Consider the following 20,842-nt stretch of genomic DNA (forward strand, 5'->3'; position numbering starts at 1 on the left):
GCCAATAGAATTCAACAACATATCAAAAAAATAATTCACCATGACCAAGTAGGATTCATACCAGGTATGCAGGGATGGTTCAACATTAGAAGAACAATTAATGTAGTCCATCATATAAATAAAAGAACCACATGATCTTATCAACTGATGCAGAAAAGGCATTTGAGCAAGTTCAACACCCATTCATGATAAAAACTCTTGGCAAAATAGGAGTAGAAGGAAAATTCCTCAACATAATAAAGGGCATTTATAAAAAGCCAAAAGCCAACATGATCCTAAATGGTGGGAGTCTGAAGGCATTCCCCTTGAGATCGGGAACAAGACAAGGATGCCCTGTATCACCACTCTTATTTAACATTGTGCTGGAGGTCCCAGCCAGAGCAATTAGCCTAGATAAAGAAATAAAGGGCATCCACATTAGTAAGGAAGAACTAATAGTATTTCTATTTGCAGATGACATAATCTTATACACAGAAAACCCTAAAGAATCCTCAAGAAAACTACTGAAGCTAAAAGAAGAGTTCAGCAAAATATCAGAATAAAAGATAAACATACAAAAATCAGTTGGATTCCTCTGCACTAACAAAGAGAACATCGAAGAGGAAATCACCAAATCAATGCCATTTACAGTAGTCCCCAAGAAGATAAAATACTTAGGAATAAATCTTACCAGAGATGTAAAAGACCTATACAAAGAAAACTACAAGACTCTACTGAAAGAAACCAAAAGACACCTACGTAAGTGGAAAAAACACACCTTGCTCATGGATAGGATGACTTAACATTATAAAAATGTCTCTTCTACCAAAAGTGATCCATAGATGCAATGCAATTCTGATCCAAATTCCAATGACATTTCTTAATGAGATGGAGAAACAAATCACCAACTTCAAATGGAAGGGAAAGAGGCCCCAGATAAGTAAAGCATTGTTGAAAAAGAAGAATAAAGTGGGAGGCCTCACTCTACCTGATTTTAGAACCTATTATACCACCACAGTAGTCAAAACAGTCTGGTACTGGTACAACAACAGATACATAGACCAATGGAACAGAATTGATAATCTGGACATAAATCCATCCACATATGAACAGCTGATATTTGAAAAACACCCAAAGTCAGTTAAATGGGGAAAAGACAGTCTCTTTAACAAATGGTGCTGGCATAAATGGATATCCACTTGCAAAAAAATGAAACAAGACCCATACCTCACACCATGCACAAAAACGAACTCAAAATGGATCAAAGACCTAAATATAAAATCTAATATAATAAAGATCATGGAAGAAAAAATAGGGACGATGCTAGGAGCCTAATACCTGGCATAAACAGTATACAAAACATTACTAACAATGTAGAAGAGAAACTAGATAACTGGGAGCTCCTAAAAATCAAACACCTATGCTCATCCAAAGACTTTACCAGAAGAGTAAAAAGATTACCTACAGACTAGGAAAAAGTTTTCAGCTGTGACATTTCCGATCAGCGTCTGATCTCTAAAATCTACATGACAGTGCAAAACTCAACTACAAAAAAGACAACACAATTAAAAAATGGGCAAAGGATATGAACAGGCACTTCCTCAGAAATGCTCACAATCATTAGCCATTAGAGAAATGCAAATCAAAACTGCAATGAGATTTCATCTCACTCCAACAAGGCTGGCATTAATCCAAAAAACACAAAATAATAAATGTTGGAGGTTGTGGAGCGACTGGAACATTTATACACTGCTGGTGGGAATGTAAAATGGTACAACCACCTTGGAAATCGATTTGGCACTTCCTTAAAAAACTAGAAATAGAACTACCATATGATCCAGCAATCCCACTCCTTGGGATATATCCTAGAGAAATAAGAGCCTTACACAAACAGATATATGCACACCCATGTTCATTGCAGCACTGTTTACAAAGGCAAAAAGATAGAAGCAACCAAGGTGCCCATCAACAGATGAATGAATAAATAAATTATGGTATATTTACACAATGGAATATTATGCATCGAAAAAGAACAGTGATGAATCCGTGAAACATTTCATAACATGGAGGAATCTGGAAGGCATCATGCTGAGTGAAATTAGTCAGTTGCAAAAGGACAAATATTGTATGAGACCACTATTATAAGAACACGAGAAATAAACAAGAGAAGAGAATATTCTTTGATGGTTACGAGAGGGGGGAAGAGGGAGAGAGATGAGTTTTCACTAATTAGTAGATAAGAACTATTTTAGGTGAAGGGAAAGACCACACAATACAGAAGAGGTCAGCACAACTGAACTAAACCAAGAGCAAAGAAGCTTCCTGAATAAACTGAATGCTTCAAAGGCCAGCATAGCAGGGGCGGGGGTTTGGGGACCATGGTTTCAGGAGACATCTAAGTCAATTGGCATGATAAAATCTATTAAGAAAACATTCTGCATCCCACTTTGAAGAGTGGCATCTGGGGTCTTAAACAATAGCAAGCAGCCATCTAAGATGCATCAATTGATCTCAACCTACCTGGATCAAAGGAGCATGAAGAACACCAAAGACACAAGGTAAGTATGAGTCCAAGAGGCAGAAAGGACCACATAAAGCAGAAACTACCTCAGCCTGAGACCAGAAGAACTAGATGGTGCCTGGCTACAACCGATGACTGCCTTGACAGGGAACACAACAGAGAACCCCTGAGGGAACAGGAGAGCAGTGGGATGCAGACCCCAAATTCTCATAAGAAGACCAGACTTAATGGTCTGAGTGAGACTAGAATGACCCCGGAGATCATGGTCCCCAGACCTTCTGTTAGCCCAAGACAGGAACCATTCCCAAAGCCAACTCTTCAGACAGGGTTTGTACTGGACTATGGGTTAGAAAATGATACTGGTGAAGAATGAGCTTCTTGGATCAAGTAGACACATGAGACTATGTTAGCACCTCCTGTCTCAAGGGGAGATGAGAGGGTAGAGGGGGTCAGAAGCTGGCCAGATGGACACAACAAGAGAGAGTGGAGGGAAGGAGTATGCTGTCTCATTAGGGGGAGAGCAATTAGGAGTATACAGCCCGGTGTTTATAAGTTTTTGTGTGAGAGTCCGGCTTGATTTGTAAACTTTCTCTTAAAGCATAACGAAAAAAAAATTTTTAATGTAGAGTCATGGTGATCTAGCAGTTTTTAGCCAATCGATGAAAAGCTTTCAATGATTTTATCCATTTGTGACGTTAATACACACTGACGATTCTGTGATGTTCCTCCTTCCTCGGGTTCTGTGACGTTCTTCCTTCCTTGGATTCAGGCAGACATCAGCTCTGGCAGGATGCTTGTCCTCTTCCTACTTCTGCACTTTTGAATACATGCCAAATAAAACTTTCTTTTTGCTTTAAAAAAATAATAATAAAATACAGAAACTTTCTGGGCAGAGGAACTTTTTAACAGCTGACTAACTGCAGTTTGTGTTTATTTTGTTTGGCTAGTCTAAGGTGATGTTAACCAGGTCTATCTTTCTTTCCTTTTCTGACTCTCTTTCCCTTATCCCACCTCCTCTCTGTGTTTTCATCTCTTGCTCCCTGGCAGAAGACGAAGACGGGCCCTCATCAGACCAGGGAACTTCGGCCAGCACGAAAAGGACCTCACTCAGCCGAGGAATTTCTGTCACGTCCAACCTGGAAGAACAGCACATCCCTATGGTCGAATCCAAAACCTACCCAGATGAAGATGACAATGACGAGAGCTTGGAAAAAATCATGTTTCAAAGTAACCAAGCATTTTAATGTTTTGGTACCAGCTCCTTCTAAGTAGAATTGGAAAAGCAATTCAATGTCTTTTCACCTTTCTCCATAAAATGTATCCTCAGAGTCTCCTGGCACTGGCTCCCCACCCCAGCCCAGCCCCAGCCCTGACATACCCACTCATGCTAGAAGATAAGCACAGAAATATACTGAAGTACTTAACATAAAATATATTCTTCTTGCCACAATTATCTGCATTTTGACTGGTCTAAATATTAACTCAAAGGCCTGAGTCTTTAATGCTAGAATTCCAGGAGACTGGGCAGCAGCGGCTGGGGGGTTCCGAGAAACATTTCAGGGGTGCCATTCTTCCCAGTGTCCCTCCAATTGGACTATGTAGGTAACCCCCCAGCAGACTACAAATTGGTATGTATAGTTTGACCTCCCAGCTTTGTGGGCCCACTTCCTGGCATTCGTCTGGCCCAAGTTAAAAAAGACATTTAAACCATATATGGAAAATCAGATTCTGCAAAACTGGGTTCACTGGGCCATTCATTTGCCACGCATTAAAACATAAGCAACCTTGTCATTTTCCCCTCTCAAGGAGTAGGAGGCATCAGCAAGACTAATGAGCTCTTTAAAGAGTTTAGTTAAGTTGTCATTCTTAGCCCTCGTCAACAAGGTCAGTAAAGTAAGGCAAGAGTGTGTGATGGCGAAACTGGGATTGAAGTACAGAAATTTGTGCCTCATGTCCAATCCATTTTGGTTTTTCTGACCTGCCCCTAAGTGACCACCTTTCCTCGCTCTGCTACTGTCCTCAGTCTCTGGGCTCTCCCAGATCGAGCCCCAGACATCCTACAGAGAAGAGGCACACCGTGATACTAAGGATGGAAAAAACTAGAAACCACCTAAATGCCCATCAGTAGGGAGCTAGTTAAATTATGAGAAATCCATAGAATGAAATAATTTAGCAGTTATTAATAAAGAACAAGCTAGATGTGTTTTCAAGTGAATAGGAAGATGTTCAAGTCATATTACATGAAAAATCAAGTTGCAGAACAAAATTTAGAGTATAATCCCAGTTGCATTATTAAAACATTGTGCATGTGTTTGGAGTGACCATATGTATTTTGTTACGTACATGCATGTATAGAGACAGTACACAGCAGCTTGCTCTTTCCCACCATAGACAGCCTTTCAGGCCAACACTTGGTCATCTAAACGAGGGATCAGCATACTGTTTTCTGTTAAGAGGCCAGACCGTAAGTATTTTAAGTTTTGCGGGCCATGCAGTCTCTGCTACAACTACTCAGCTCTGCCTTTGTAATATGAAAGCAGCCATAGATAATGCATAGACAATGGTTGTGGACCAATAAAGCTTTATTTACAAAAACAAGCAGCAGGACAGATTTCCCTCTGGGCTGTAGTTTGCCAACATCTGATTTAAATCATTATTTTAATAGCTATTAAAAAAAAACCCACAACAAAACGTTGTGGGGTTTTTTTAGTAGCTATTAAAATAGCTACTACAGTATTTTAATTCCAAAATATAAATATGCCATCATTTATTTAACCATTTTGTCACTACACTCCTGAACTAAGCGTCTCCACACAAATGGCCTTTCTATTTTCAACAAGAGAGATTTCCCAAAAAATGGAATTAGAATCAGAGTATCTGTATTTTCAATTTTAGTAGCCGTGGACAAATTATTAGCCAAAAGGGCACTCTCATACACTACAGGGAGTGTGGACCACTGCAACATTTGCAGCAGATCACATTTGTCATTTTATAACAACAGTGTTTAAAAAGAAAATGTCTTTCCCGTTTCCATCAGAATCCATGTAAGTTCTGGGTATGTACACATACATGCATATGCACATGTATGTTTTTAATTTGCAGCTGACCAGATACAGAGCATCGACAGCCACTCCATGGAGGAGGTTGGAGAAGTAGAAGACAACCCAGTGAGCAAGGCCATCGCCCGCCACCTGGGCATTGACATTTCTGCAGAAGGCCGCCTGGCCAAGAGCCGGAAGGGCATCGCTATTATTGTCCACGGGACACCCTTCTCAGGTAATGGACAACCCTGGGGGTAGGTAAAGACCAGGGATGCCATGTCTCCTCCAGAAGCTCCCTGACTTCCAGAATAACAACATCAGCTTCGTGAGCAGGAGAGATACTAGCAATTTCATTTGAGAAACAGCATAACAGAGTGTTTACAAGCATGTACCCTAGAGTCCAGCAACCCCATGTCAGTCCTCGCACCAGCTCTGTGCCTTTAGGGAGGTTCCTTAAATTCTCTGTGCTCCCTTTCCTTCATTGTAAAGTATTAGCAGTATATAGTGTAGACATGAGAATTAAATGAGAGCATTCCTATCGAATGTTTAGCCTAGTACTTACAAAAAAAAACCAAACCCAGTGCTGTTGAGTCGATTCCGACTCATAGCGACCCTATAGGGCAGGGTGGAACTGCCCCATAGGGTTTCCAAGGAGTGTCTGGCGGATTTGAACTGCCGACCCTTTGGTTAGCAGCCATATCACTTAACCACTACGCCACCAGGGTTTCCAGCCTAGTACTTGGCACATGATAAATACTCAAAAAGCTGTTGTCATTATTATCATTATTACGATGATGATGATAATTAATTGTCATTGTTAATTATAACCATATCTGGAATTTGAAATCCATTGGAAAAAAACAAAACCTCTAATCACATTCCACTCAGTAGTCTGAAGGAATGTGTTGCTAACAGTAAACCAAGCAAGAAGTGAACCATTCTTTAACAAAAGAGTCCCTTATTGCCTCCGAAAGTTACACACAGCAACTTCACCCTAAACCCAGAAGGGGCAAAGTCACCTACAATGAACAAGATCTTAAGCTTACATATTGGCTTACAGTTTACAAAACTCCTTCCATCCATTTCTCTGTTTAAACCTCACAATCACCCAGTGAAGAAAGTTTGATAGTCCCCACCTCAGGAAGTTAAACTTGAGAGAAATCTGAGGACATTTCCCAAAGCTAGTAAGTGGCAGAGTGAAAGGGCCTGCAATTTTCTTAGCTCCAGCTTACTCAAAGGACTATGAAATCTTTTTCTGACTTGTCTTAGTTATCTAGTGCTGCTATAACAGAAATACCACAAGTGGTTGGCTTCAACAAATGAATTTATTCTGTCACAGTTTAGGAACCTAGAAATCTGAATTCAGGGTGCCAGCTCCAGGGGAAGGCTTCCTGTCTCTGATGGCTCTAGGGGAAAGTCTTTTTCATCAATCTTGCCGTGGTCTAGGAACTTCTCAGTGCAGGGACCCTGAGTCCAAAGTTCCTGGCACTTCTTGCTTGGTAATAATGAGGTCCCCATGATCAGGCTGAGTAAGGGTGAGTAAGGGTGTTGCATCCCGCCCTAATCCTCTTTAATGTAACCTAATCTTGCCTCATTAACCATAGGCAGAGATCAGGATTTATAACACATAGGAAAATTACATCAGATCACAAAATGGAGGACAATGACACAATACTGGGAATCATGGCCTAGCCAAGTTGACACAGATTTTGGGGGGACACAGTTCAATTCCTTACATGAGCCAATTACTGTCACTCCTACTGAAAACATTTTTGGAGCATTTTCTATGTTCTAATCACTGTGAGAGGCCCTAGGAATCTTTAAATATGTGACAATTCATGACTTCCTCCCTTGAACCCACAGTCTGAGGAACCGTAGACCAGAACCTAAAAGATATAAGGCCAGATTTTGGGGGAACAGGTGGAAATCAAACAAGGCAAGTAAGGATGTGATTTTAAATGCCTTAAAGACCCCACCGCAGAAACCCTGGTGGTGTAATGGTTAAGTGCTACAGCTGCTAACAAAGAGGTCGGCAGTTCATATCTGCCAGGCACTCCTTGGAAACTCTATGGGGCAGTTCTACTCTGTCCTATAGGGTCACTATGAGTCGGAATCAACTCGACAGCAGTGGGTTTGGTTTTTGGTTTCAAGACCCCGCCACCCCCAGGAGCTCATGGCCATTTCTGCATTGCAGCATGAGGTATGCTGAGCAAACAATAACGGATCAGCAGAAATTTAAGACAGCAGGCATGTTCACCCTGAAAGTGTACTTGACCTGGAAGGAGCCACTAAGCCCCATTCTAGGGTAGAGTTCACCCGCTTTCATCTGCAGATAAAAAGCTTACACAGAGTAGCCAACCATGGCACATAGACTACAGCAAAGACAGTCTTCAAAGAATATTCACAGAGAACAGTTTGGCAGTTTGTATCAAAATCAGACTGTACAGAGTAGGTGATTTGCTCCTTTTGGCTTTATGTTAAAGTTGGCACATATAATTTTTGGAGGCAATAAACAACTGTCTTGTTTAAAATTGATGTACCAAAGGATCATCCTCAAACTGTTAAACTGATGACCTCAGAGATACAGGGTTAGAAAAAAGGGAAGAATCTCATTTTTAATGTGTACATATCTGAATTTTTTTGAACTTGTATTCCTTTAATAATTTAAAAGCATTAAAATGTTAGAGAAAAATCCAAGGCATTAAATTAAAGATGGAGAAAATATATATATGCAAACCTTTTGACCTGGCAATGTTACTTCTAAAATTTTATCTTAGGAAAAATAATTAATGATGCAGACAAAGATTAACTGTGAAAATGTTCACTGAAGCATTGCTTACCATCACAAAAAATTGGGAGCAATTGAAGTATTCAATATGGCAGAGTGGTTAAATAAACCATAGTACATTCAGAAAGTGAATTATATCACCATTAAAACCAGCATCACAGAAGTATATTGAATGAGCATAAAAGTGTTCATGATATATTGTTTTAAGTGAGGAAAATGCCATCCTGACGGTTTAAAACCTGCATGAGTTTCCTATCAGTGCTATAACAAATTGCCACAAACTTAGTAGCTTAAAGCAACACAGACTTATTCTCTTACATTTCTGGAGATCAGAAATCTAAAGTAAGTTGGCAGGGCTCAGTTTCTTCTGGAGGCGCTAGAGAGAATCTGTTTCCTTGTCTTTTCTAGCTTCTGTTGTTGTAGTTAGGTTCCAACAAGTCGATTTCAACTTCTGGTGATGCCATGTGACAGAGTAGAACTGCCCCATAGGGTTTTCTAGGGTTTTAGGAACAGATTGCCAAGTCTTTCTCCCGTGAAGCTGCTGGGTGGAATCAAACTGTCAATCTTTCTGTTAGCATTTGTGCGCTTAACCATGAGACTGCCTATTCGCTGGCTTGTGGCCCCTCCTCCATCTTTAAAGATATCAGCACAGCATCTCCCAATCTTTCTCCCTCTGCTTTCATCATCACATCACCTTTTCTGGCTCTGACCCTCCTGCCTCCCTCTTGTAAGGACCCCTGTGCTTATATCGGGCCCGCCGAAGAATCCAGAATAACCTTCCCATCTCAAGATCCTTAAGCTGATCATATCTACAAAGTCCCTTTATGTAAGATAACACTCACAGGTTCTGCGGATTAGGACATGGACATCGTTGGGTTGGGGAGCCATTATTTAGCTGACCATACAACCCATTTCTTTTTTGTAAAAAAGAAATATAAATAAAATACTCACATACGCATTCTCAAAAACCACATGCTAAAGTAATGTCTCTGGTGAGTGGATTGTGGATCTGTTTATCTTTTCTCTTGTCTCTTATTTCTGAATTTTCTGCTTTTTTTGTAATGAGCAAGTATTTTGAAATGAGAAAAAAAATCAAGTTATTTTTAAGACCAAAAAGCCTTCACCTTAGAGATAGTAAGAGAGACGGTATTTTGAAGATCATCTGGTAGACTTACTTTTTAAACTGAAAAGAAAACCAAGAGAGGATATGGGTCACCACAGCATACCCCACACAGTGATAGGATTAGGACCAGCATCTGGGGTCCTGACTCCTGGCTCTGGTCTTCCTTCTCTTTCCCACCACCACCTCTGCTGCATGTGAGACTTGGAGGCAGAGCAGCTGGAGAGATCACTTTGCAGCAACCTCTATTCTAGAAACTCCTGTCTAGGACTCAGAGTGAGCAAACATGAAATTTAACCCTTTGACTTTTCTCTAGGAAAGTCTGCCACCGCTATCAGCCTGGCCAAGTACTACAGTGCAGCCTGCTTGAGCATTGACTCCATCGTGCTAGAAGCCATCTCCGACGGGAACAACATCCCAGGCATCCGCGCCCGTGAGCTCTGCATCAAGGCCGCCATTGAGCAGTCCATAAAGGAAGGAGAGGAGTCTGGTAAGAGCCCATTTTCTCTTTCTGTGGTCCGTTGGCTGGCACCCCACTGATAACGCCCATCTTTTCTCTTCCTTCTGCTGAGCTGTTCCCTACAGCCCCATTGAAGGTTTATTTATAGCATGGTGCCAACTCAGTAGCCCAGATAATTCTCTTCACCAAGCATATATAGCCCTCCTGCCCTGCCCGAGGTAGGCATGCACGTGGTACTATCAGGAATAAAGCATTGAGTAAGATGTGGTCCACACCTCTGGAGGGCCAACATCCTCAAGGGGCTGGGGGAGCAGACATGTGCTCCTTCAGAAAGAGAAAAACAAATGTTGCAACAGAAGTATCAGATTCTGTGAAAAAGAGCAACTATGGGATGGAAGAGTTCCAACAAGGGTGATTTGTGGAAGTTTTCAGGGAAATATTGCATTTACATGGACTTTGAAGGAGCAAGAGAATGTTGATCGGCAAAGATGGGAACAAGGACATCCCAGACTAAGAAAGCAGGGAAACTGACAGTAAACTAGGAATGGGAAGGCAGATAAAAACCAATCATAGTTGTGTTTGGGTTTTATTTTGTAAGAAAAGAGGCCTTGGGGCAGTTTTCACATTATGGAAGAAATGGTCAGAGTCACAGTAGAAAAGTAGCTTTTGTTATGTCTCATAAAGGAAGCAATAGCGACACTAAAGATAAATGGATGGTACCAGCTGACCCGGTGTTCACCTGCATGGTGGGGACTTGAAGGAGTGGGAGGCAGTAAGATGGCCATGCCAACATTTGTAGCCACAGACACAGGAAGGAGAGTAGCATTAGTTACCAGGATAGAGAACACTGGAGGAAGAGAAAGTTTGCTGGAGAGGAAAGTGAACTGAAGCTTTGACACTCTGTACTAGTGAGGACTGGTGTGGTCTACCTGCCAGAGGTTGAGAAACTTGGCTCCATGCATTCATCTGAGCACCTCCAGGGCAGGAGACAGCTACTCAGGAGGAAAATAGATCGACTACAAAGCAGAGCACCTGCACAGAGCTGAATCATTTTTATTATTTTTCTCATAGTCCTTAGCAACCAAAAACCAAACCCAGTGTCGTCAAGTTGATTCCGACTCATAGTGACCCTACAGGACAGAGTAGAACTGCCCCATAGAGTTTCCAAGGAGCGCCTGGTGGATTCGACCTGCTGACCCTCTGGTTAGCAGCCTTAGCACTTAACCACTATGCCACCGGGGTTTCCCATAGTCCTTAAAAAAATTAATTTTTTTTTTAAGTCCTTAGCACTGGTTAATATGCTATTTACTTATTTTATTGCCTATCTCCCCCAACTAGAAGGTATTTTATTGCCTATCTCCCCCAACTAGAAGGTAAGCTTCAGAGGGCAGGGATTTGTGTTAGTTTTACACACATAATCAAGATTTAGAAAAACATATTGAATCAATAAATGAATATACTTGAAGACTGCTGAAAGCTCAAGTAGAAAGCCCTGAGAAGACAACAGCTATATTGAGCAGTTCAGGGGTCACTGGTGATACTAGAGCCCTTCCAGTGGAGAGGTTAGGTCCAAACTTACACAGTCTGTATTAAAGTTTCTAGAAGTGGTAAGTCTACGCCTGCATATCCCATGTTGTAGCCACTAGCCACGTAGGGCTACTGAGCACCTAAAATATGGTTAGGCTGAATTGAGATGCACTGCAAGTATACAATCCACATTAGATTATAAAGATGTAGTAGGAATACAAGACTACAAAATTAACATCATATATAATGATTTTTATATGTTGTTTTCATGGTAGAATAATAGTATTTTAGATATATTGGATTAAATAAAATATATTATTAAAATTAGCTTTTACTCTTTTAATGTGCCTACTAGAAAATTTTAAATTACATACATGTGTTTATTGGACAGGGCTGGTCTAGACCACTGTTCAGAGAAATTTGGTAGTGAAGTAAAGAGAAGAGATAAAGTGATATCTTGAAAGCAATGAAGGGTCAAATGAAAACTTTCATTAGGGGTGTATCTGGAAGACCTTTTTTTTAAAGATATGGAGGAATGATGCCATTGCCATGAGCAGAGGAAGGTTAGAGACACATGGAGACCATAGAAGAGATTATACAGTAACCGGGGAAGGCCTGGTAGGGGCCAGGGAGGTGAACAGGTATCAGTGTGGCAGGAGGCCAGGAGCAGTCTTTATCAAGGCAAGATTCAAAAAAAAAAAAAAGACAACCCCATTGCCTCTGGGTCAATTCTGACTCATAGCAACCCTGTAGGACAGAGTAGAACTGCCCCCATAGGTTTTCCAAGGCTGTCATCTTTACAGACACAGATTGCCACATCTTTCTCCTGCAGAGCAGCTTGTGGGTTCAAACCGCTGACCTCTTAGTTGGCACCCCTTAACTACTGTGCCACCGGGGCTCCACTACAAGGCCAGATTACTGGTGTAAATGATTCCAAAGGAGGTGGGACAGAGCCTGGAGGGATCTGGGGTGACAAGGCATGGAATCAATTCCAGAATTGGGGCAGACACTATGGAGTCCTTGTATCTAAATGGGCTCCTGGGGGAGGAGTGGAGGGAGCATATGAAAAGACAAAGAGAGTTGAGAGTAAGTTACAGCAACAGCTCTCAAGGGAATTCTGGTGGCTTATTTGCTGAAATGGTTGTCAAGGAGTCATGAGTATGAATGAGTCTCCCTGAGAGCTAGAGAAATGTGGGAGCTGCCTGGCAAACAACTCCATCACCCCATCTTGCCAGTAGTGCACCCTGTTCTCCTTCAGGAATGCAAGCCCTATCTCAGAGGAGTCAGAGTCCCAGAGGACAGGATAAGACAGGACTTGACTTGGTGGGGGCGGGGTTGAGGGCTAGGGGATGGCAGGAGTTTATCATAAAAGTCAAAGGCACTTTAACGAACACCAAGGACACAAGGTAATTATGAGCCCAAGAGACAGAAAGGGCCACATAAACCAGAGACTACATCAGCCTGAGACCAGAAGAACTAGATGGTGCCTGGCTACAACCGATGATGGCCCTGAGAGGGAACACAACAGAGAACCCCTGAGGGAACAGGAGAGCAGTGGGATGCAGAACCCAAATTCTTGTAAAAAGACCAGACTTAGTGGTCTGACTGAGACTAGAAGGACTCCAGAGGTCAAGGTCCCCAGACCTTCTGTTAGCCCAAGACAGGAACCATTCCCAAAGCCAACTCTTCAGACAGGGATTAGACTGGACTATGGGATAGAAAATGATACTGGTGAAGAGTGAGCTTCTTGGATCAAGTAGACACATGAGACTATGTGGGCAGCTCCTGTCTGGAAAAGAGATGAGAGGGCAGAGGGGGTCAGAAGCTTGCTGAATGGACATGAAAATAGAGAGTGGAGGGAAGGAGTGTGCTGTCTCATTAGAGGGAGAGCAACTAGGAGTGTATAAAAAAAGCAAGGTGTATATAAGTTTTTGTATGAGAGACTGACTTGGTTTGTAAACTTTCACTTAAAGCACAATAAAAATTTAAAAAAAAGAAAAAAGGCACTCTAACAAGGGTTTTTTCTGAAGTCTGTCATGAAAACCCCTTTAAATAATTACATCAACCATTGATTCTGAAAGGGAACTTCTGCATGGGGAGGAGTGCTTAGGGGTGGCAATATGGCTGGCAGGGGGGCCAAGAGGTGTAGAGAAGAAATTTATCCTGAAGCTGTGTCTGCTACCAGGCACGCTGTTCTGACTTAGTTTGGGGGCTCTGCTGAGGAAGCAGAGAATGCCTCCCCAAGACACTGCCTAGAGCCACAAATGGTCAGGTATGAGGTTTCCAAGGCCAGGCTGTAATATGCCAGCAGTTTCAGAAATCGTTACTCTCTGGGCTGGAAGATAAAGTGGACACACATTAACCTGGGATCTACTGGGCAGATGAGGCGTGAAGAGCCCTGGGCCCTGAGTCAGGCTCCCACTGACCCATCATCTAATCTTGGTGGGCAATGCCTTTGCTCCCTGCCCAGCTCTGCTGGCTGCAGATAGAGAAGGCTTCGTATTCCCTAATAGAACCACACTTGGTGTCAGCATCCCATCCCCACTGTTATTTCCTTATCATCCAAAGATGATGTTTAATAAAAACTCATCCTCTCCTTATAGCCCAGGAGACTACTTTGAACCCAAACATCACAGGACAAACACGACTGAGCAACGAGGCCTTGGGCAAGTTCACTTCAGAATCCACTCTGGCAACTCCCGAAACGAAACCTGGAAAGAATTTGCGTGGGAGTGTACTGATCGGCAAAAACAAGGCGGAGAGCCATGGCTCTGGGTCTCAGAAGCAGCATCATCTGCACCCATCTGAAACACCACAGGTACAATTCAGGGTCCTCAGGAAGGAAGGTGGGGACTCTTCCTTCTTCCCAGTATCTGGCAGCGAGGTCGGAGCACTTCATTCCTATGGTGCCCTCTCGGGGAAGGCGTGCTACTGACCCTGCATCATCATAACTAGTTCAGCAGGTGTTCAGCCCTGGACCCCAGTGCCCCAACTACTCCATGCAAAGTGGCTGAACGGAGCTGGAGAAAAACACTCAGCTCTCCTCATAGCCTCAATTTAAACCTAAGACCACCAATCTCAATCTCAAGTGGACCCTGCAATCTGCCCTGGCTTAGAGGCATCTCAAAGTTTGTATGTCCAAAAAGTGGCTCATGCTTACACGCACACACACACACACACACACACACACAACCCAACCTGTTCTTCCCTTGGTAATAGCCTCATTATTTTCTTAGTTGCTCAAGTTACCCTAGGACCTGTCCTTGATGCCTAGCTTTCTCTCTCATCCCATCCCAAGTCCTATTGGCTCTACTTCCAGAATACACCCAGGATCAGCCGCTTCTCCCCATTTGCACCACTGCCATCCTCATCCCTGCTGCCATTGCCATTGCTATTGCTTTGATCACAGCAATACCTTTCTAACTGGTCTTCTTTCTTCCATTCTTGTTGCCTCACGCAGGAGGTAGAGGAGTCTTTTAAAAATAAAAATCAGATCATTTGTCCGCATGAAACCTACCAGTGACTTCCTATAAGTCTTGGAATAAAATCTATTCTTTGCCATGGCCTACAAGGCCCTGCATATTCTGGCCCTGACTCTATTCGACTCTAAGCCTGACCCTCTCCCTCCTTCCTCTTTCAGTTCCAGCTACAGTGGCCCCCTGTGTGTTCCTCCAAATGCCTCCAAGTACACTCATATTGAGGGAACTTGCTCTCCACTCTCTGAAAGGCTCTTCCCTCAATCTTAGCTCATCCTTTCACATTACCCGGGTAATGTGACCACCCTCTCTGAAGAGCCATCCCCCAACTCTGTCATTGCTCCTCATTCCCTTACCCAGTCTATTTTTTCCCTAGAACTTTTTACTATCAGAAATTATAGCACTGATTTGTATATTAATGTGCCCTTCTTCTTTCTGTCCCCCCATTAGCATGTGAGCACCACACAGGTAACAGCATCATCAGCCTTGTCTGTTGTTGAATCCCTAGAATCTGGAGGGATATCTGGTGCATTGGAGGTGCTCAGTAAATATCTGTTGAATGAATAAACAAATATGTGCAGTTAGTGTATATGTATAAAGCACTTTCCACAAAATTCCCGTTTGATGCATACACCAATTTTTAAAGAAGATAGGTATTATAATCCCCATTTTACAGATGAGGCCCAGAGAGGCTATATGATTTTCTGGAGGTCACATGGCTTATAGGTGTGTAGGATTTGTTGAGATGCAAAGCTAGATTCTGACCCTTGATCCTTCTCCCTCTCCACAGATTTCCTCCAGCCCTCAACCCTTCGGGCCCACCCAGCGCCGGCTCAGTGTCAGTGTCAGCATCGGAGGCGAGACTGGGCTGATGAGCTGTGTGCTCCCTGAGGAGCTACTTGTGCAGATCCTGGCCGAGCGAATACAGGTGCATCCACTCCCCCATATATGAAGTTTCTTGCAGGGCTTGACATACTCACACACTATCCCCTTGAGTGAACTGAGATTCTAGGCCATAGATAGCCCACTCCAAGCAGCTCAGAGCCCAGGAGCCGTGGAGAGGAAAGATGGGGTTTTCCATCTTCAGTGGTCATTTATGTACTTACCCTTTTGACAACTCTTGTCAGTCCTGACTCTGGCCCAGGCTGCACCTGAAGCCATTCATCTTCTTACAGGACCAGAGAGCAGAAGGTTGTACATATGAAAATAGAGTCATGGTACAGCCCTACAGTGGTACGTTAGAAATTATAATGAAATTACCATTAAAAATTATCATTTAGACCTATGTTTATTGTTGAAGAAATATTTTCCGAGTATTTTATTAAGTGGAAAAAGCAAATTATGAATCGTATGTAAAGCACAATTGCATTTCTAGAATATATTTTTAAATGTATTATACATACATTGTAAAAAGTACACATTAATTGAGGTTATCTTTGGGTAGCAGGATTACAAATTTCTAGTCTTTATACATTTCTGAATTATTTTTACAATGACATTGCTTTTACAGTCAGAAATACAATAATGCTGTTTCCAGTTTTAGTTTTTTTAATTTTGTCTTTTTAAATACATGCTATACAATTAACCCCTATGTGTGTCAGTTTGTCATACCGTGGGGGCTCGTGTGTTGCTGTGATGCTGGAAGCTATGCCACCCATACCAGCAGGGTCACCCATGGCAGACAGGTTTCAGCTGAGCTTCCAGACTAAGACTAGGAAGAAGGACCTGGCGGTCTACTTCTGAGAAGAATTAGCCAGTGAAAACTTTATGAATAGCAGCAGAACAGTGTCTGATACAGTGCCGGGAGATGAGCGCCTCAAGTTGGAAGGCACTCAAAATACGACTGGGGAAGAGCTGCCACCTCAAAGTAGAGTTGACCTTAATGGCGTGGATGGAGTCAAGCTTCTGGGACCTTCATTTGCTGATGTGGCATGATTCAAAATGAGAAGAAACAGCTGCAAACATCCATAAATAATCAGAACTTGGAATGTACAAAGTATGAACTAGGAAAATTGGAAATTGTCAAAAATGGAGCACATAAAGATCAATGTCCTAGGCATTAGTGAACTGCAATGGACTGGTTTTGGTCATTTTGAATCAGACAATCATATGATCTACTATGCCAGGAACGACAACTTGAAGAGGAATGGTGTTGCATTTCAAGATCTATCCTGAAGTACACTGTCAGTGATAGGATAATATCCATATGCCTACAAGGAAGACCAGTTAATACGACTATTATGCAAATTTATCCACCAACCACTAAGGCCAAAGTTGAAGGAATGGAAGATTTTTACCAATTTCTGAGTCTGAAATCGATTGAACATGCAATCAAGATGAACTGATAATTACTGCTGATTAGAATGCAAAAGTTGGAAATGAAGAAGAAGAATCACTAGTTGGAAAACATGGCCTTGGTGATAGAAACGAAGCCAGAGACTGCATGATTGAATTTTCCAAGACCAAAGAATTCGTCATTGCAAAGACCTTTTTTCCCCAACATAAAGGGTGACTGTACACATGGACCTCGCCAGATGGAATACACAGAAATCAAATCAACTACATCTGTGGAAAGAGGTGATGGAAAATCTCAATATCATCAGTCAGAACAAGGTCAGGGGCCGACAGCGAATCAGACTATCGGTTACTCATATTTAAGTTCAAGTTGAAAATGAAGAAAATTAGAGCAAGTCCAGAGAGCCAAAGTACAACATTGAGGATACAACATTGAGGATAAAAAAAATACATATCCTACCTGAATTTAGAGACCATCTCAAGAATAGATTTGAGCGGAGCCAAGATGGCAAAATAGACGCTTCCAGCAAGCCCTCTTTACATAACAGACCTGAAGAAAAACAAGTGAAACGAGTATATTTGTGACAAGCTGGGAGCCCTGAGCTTCAAAGGCAAGCTTAGAAAATTAACTGAGGAGCAGGGGGAAGAAGAGACCATTCAGAAGCAGAGAGGAGTTACCGGACCTGAATCACGAGGAGCCCTCAGGCACCATTCCCGGAGCGGTGGCAACGGCAGGCTGGTAGTAGCGTTTGGCTGCAGTTTCCTCAGGGAGAAGCAGCCAGCCACACAGCCTACTCACAGCTCTGGAACCTGAGGAGAACGGCGCTCACAGGAAAAACTAAGTACTTGCATATATTTTAACGCACCCCTGCACTGCACCCACAAACCGGCTTCAGCTTCTGAATTCCCTGGGCCTGAGATAGGCACTGTTGAGCACCTAGAGCCATCCTCCCAGCCTTGGGGAAGGAAAAAAAATTGCATTTGGGGAAAAGATAATCTGCTAGCTCCAATAACCGGGGAAGCTCAGGACAGAAGCAGCTCCTGTCCAGGCATAAACCGTCTCTGGACTTTGAGTACCTTTCCCTTCTGCATGGACCTGTGTGGGCCTATTTCGGGAGAATAGGCCCTTGTTGGCAGACTCCAACCATTTCAGTTGTGCGGTGGAAAGGTGGCTGTTTGACGTTTGACATTGCTTTGCCTATTCAACAAGGTCCTCACCTACCCACATCAGGGACCTAAGGACTATAGCTCCACTCAGGGCACCCAGCCACCCATGACAGGGGTCCAAAGATAACTGGTACCTCCCAGTCCTTACAACCAAAAAATTTGGGTGCCCATGGTCCGTCTGCAGAACCCCCCCACCTGCGTGCTCTGGGGAACAAAGACGTGCTTTCCTCAGAGACACTTGGGGGTCAGTTCCCAGCTCCCTGCCTTGTTCAGAGTGTAACCCCCTGCTGCAATCAGATACCGGTATATACACCAATCACCCCTGCCCCTCTAAGACTGTAGGACAGAACCTGTACCACACACTTGATCATCAGCTACCTGGAAACCTGAGCTGAATTCATACAAGAAAACTGAATGGACTCCTAGACTGATATACCTGATAACAGCTCTAGCCAGCTGGGGACAGGACACCAGAGCTTTAAAGGCAAAAATAATCAAGCTAGCTCACTCAAGCAACCCATAGGGGTATACCAAAACAAAACAAAGCAAGCAGGTACGACACAGTAAGCAAGCATAAACTAATACAATAACTTATTGATGGGTCAGAGACAACAGTCAATATCAAGTCACATAAAGAAACAGACCATGATCACCTCAACAGGCTCTCAAAATAAAGAATCCAGGGATGTTCTAGATGAAAGTGCATTCCTGGAATTACCAGATGCAGAATATAAAAGTTTAATATACAGAACCCTTTAAGACATCAGGAAGGAAATGAGACTATACGCAGAACAAGCCAAGGAACACACAGATAAAGCAATTGAAGAAATTAGAAAGATTACTCAGGAACATAATGAAAAGTTTAATAAGCTGGAAAAATCCATAGACAGACAGCAATCAGAAATTCAGAAGCTTAACAATAAAATTACAGAAGTAGACAACTCAATAGAAAGTCAGAGGAACAGAATTGAGCAAGTAGAAGCTAGAATTTCTGAACTCGAAGATAAATTGCTTGGCACTAATATATCTGAAGAAAAATCAGATAAAAGAATTTAAAAAAATGGAGAAACCTTAAGAATCATGTGGGACTCTCTCAAGAGAAATAACCTACGAGTGATTGGAGTACCAGAAAAGAGAGGGATAACAGAAAATACAGAGAGAATTGTGAAAGCTTTGTTGGCAGAAAACTTCCCTGATATCATGAAAGATGACAAGATATCTATCCAAGATGCTCATCGAATTCCACATAAGGTAGATGTTAAAAGAAAGTCACCAAGACATATTATAATCAAACTTGCCCAAACCAAAGATAAAGAGAGAATTATAAGAGCGGCGAGGGATAAACAAAAATCACCTACAAAGGAGAGCCAGTAAGAGTAAACTCAGACTACTCGGCAGAAACCATGCAGGCAAGAAGGCAATGGGATGACATATTTAAAAAATTGAAGGAAAAAAATTGCCTGCCAAGAATCATATATCAAGCAAAACTGTCTCTTAAATATGAAGGGGAAATTAAGACATTTCCAGATAAACACAAGTTTAGGGAATTCGTAAAAACCAAACCAAAACTACAGAAAATACTAAAGGGAGTTCTTTGGTTAGAAAATCAGTGATAGGTATCAACCCAAGACTAGAACACTGGGCAGAGCAACCAGAAGTCAACCCAGACAGGGAAATCCAAAAAAACAAAGCAAGATTATTTAAAAAAAAAAAAAAAGCCCCAAACAGGGTAACAGTGATGTTATTATATAAAAGAAGACAACATTAAAATAATAAAGAGGGACTAAGAAATGTAATCATACACCCTCCATATGGAGAGGAAGATACGGCGATATAAAGAAATATATTTAGTTTTCAATTTAGAAAAGTAGAGGTAAATAATAAGGTAACCACAAAGGAGACAAACTATCCTACACATCAAAATAAAATACAAGGGAAAAATAGAGACTCAGCAGAAACAAAATCAACAACAACAAATATGAGGAAAGGACAATATATAAAGAAAATCTACTCAGCACATAAAATCAAGTGGGAAAAAGAAACTGTCAACAACACACAAAAAAGACATCGAAATGACAGCACTAAATTCGTAACTATCTATAATTACCCTGAATGTAAATGGACTAAATGCACCAATAAAGGGACAGAGAGTGGCAGAATGGATTAAAAAACAAGATCCGTCTATATGCTGCCTTCAAGAGATACACCTTAGACTTAGAGACACAAACAAACTAAAACTCAAAGGATGGAAAAAAATACATCAAGCAAACAACAATCAAAAAAGAGCAGGAGTGGCAATATTAATTTCTGACAAAATAGACTTTAAAGTTAAATCCATGAGAAAGGATAAGGAAGGACACTATATAATGATTAAAGGGACAATACACCAAGAAGATATAACCATATTAAATATTTATGCACCCAATGACAGGGCTGCAAGATATATAAAACAAACTCTGTCAGCATTG

General features: G+C 42.0%; 1 protein-coding gene across 18 annotated transcripts in view; it reads left to right on the plus strand.

The window, feature by feature from the left end:
* Positions 1-20,842, plus strand: part of HYDIN (HYDIN axonemal central pair apparatus protein) — a 443,907-nt gene that overhangs the window by 300,771 nt on the left and 122,294 nt on the right. For all 18 annotated transcript variants that reach the window (XR_007514557.1, XR_007514558.1, XR_007514559.1 and 15 more), the window contains 5 exons: positions 3,548-3,727; positions 5,603-5,776; positions 9,766-9,939; positions 14,040-14,254; positions 15,703-15,840. Coding sequence is in view for 15 of the 18 variants with exons in the window: in XM_049863606.1 (XP_049719563.1) it covers positions 3,548-3,727; positions 5,603-5,776; positions 9,766-9,939; positions 14,040-14,254; positions 15,703-15,840 (881 nt within the window). In the remaining 3 variants the exon portion in view is untranslated. The remainder of the gene's footprint in view (positions 1-3,547; positions 3,728-5,602; positions 5,777-9,765; positions 9,940-14,039; positions 14,255-15,702; positions 15,841-20,842) is intronic.

Source organism: Elephas maximus, chromosome 21 (assembly GCF_024166365.1).
Source record: "Elephas maximus indicus isolate mEleMax1 chromosome 21, mEleMax1 primary haplotype, whole genome shotgun sequence".
NCBI lineage: Eukaryota > Metazoa > Chordata > Mammalia > Proboscidea > Elephantidae > Elephas > Elephas maximus.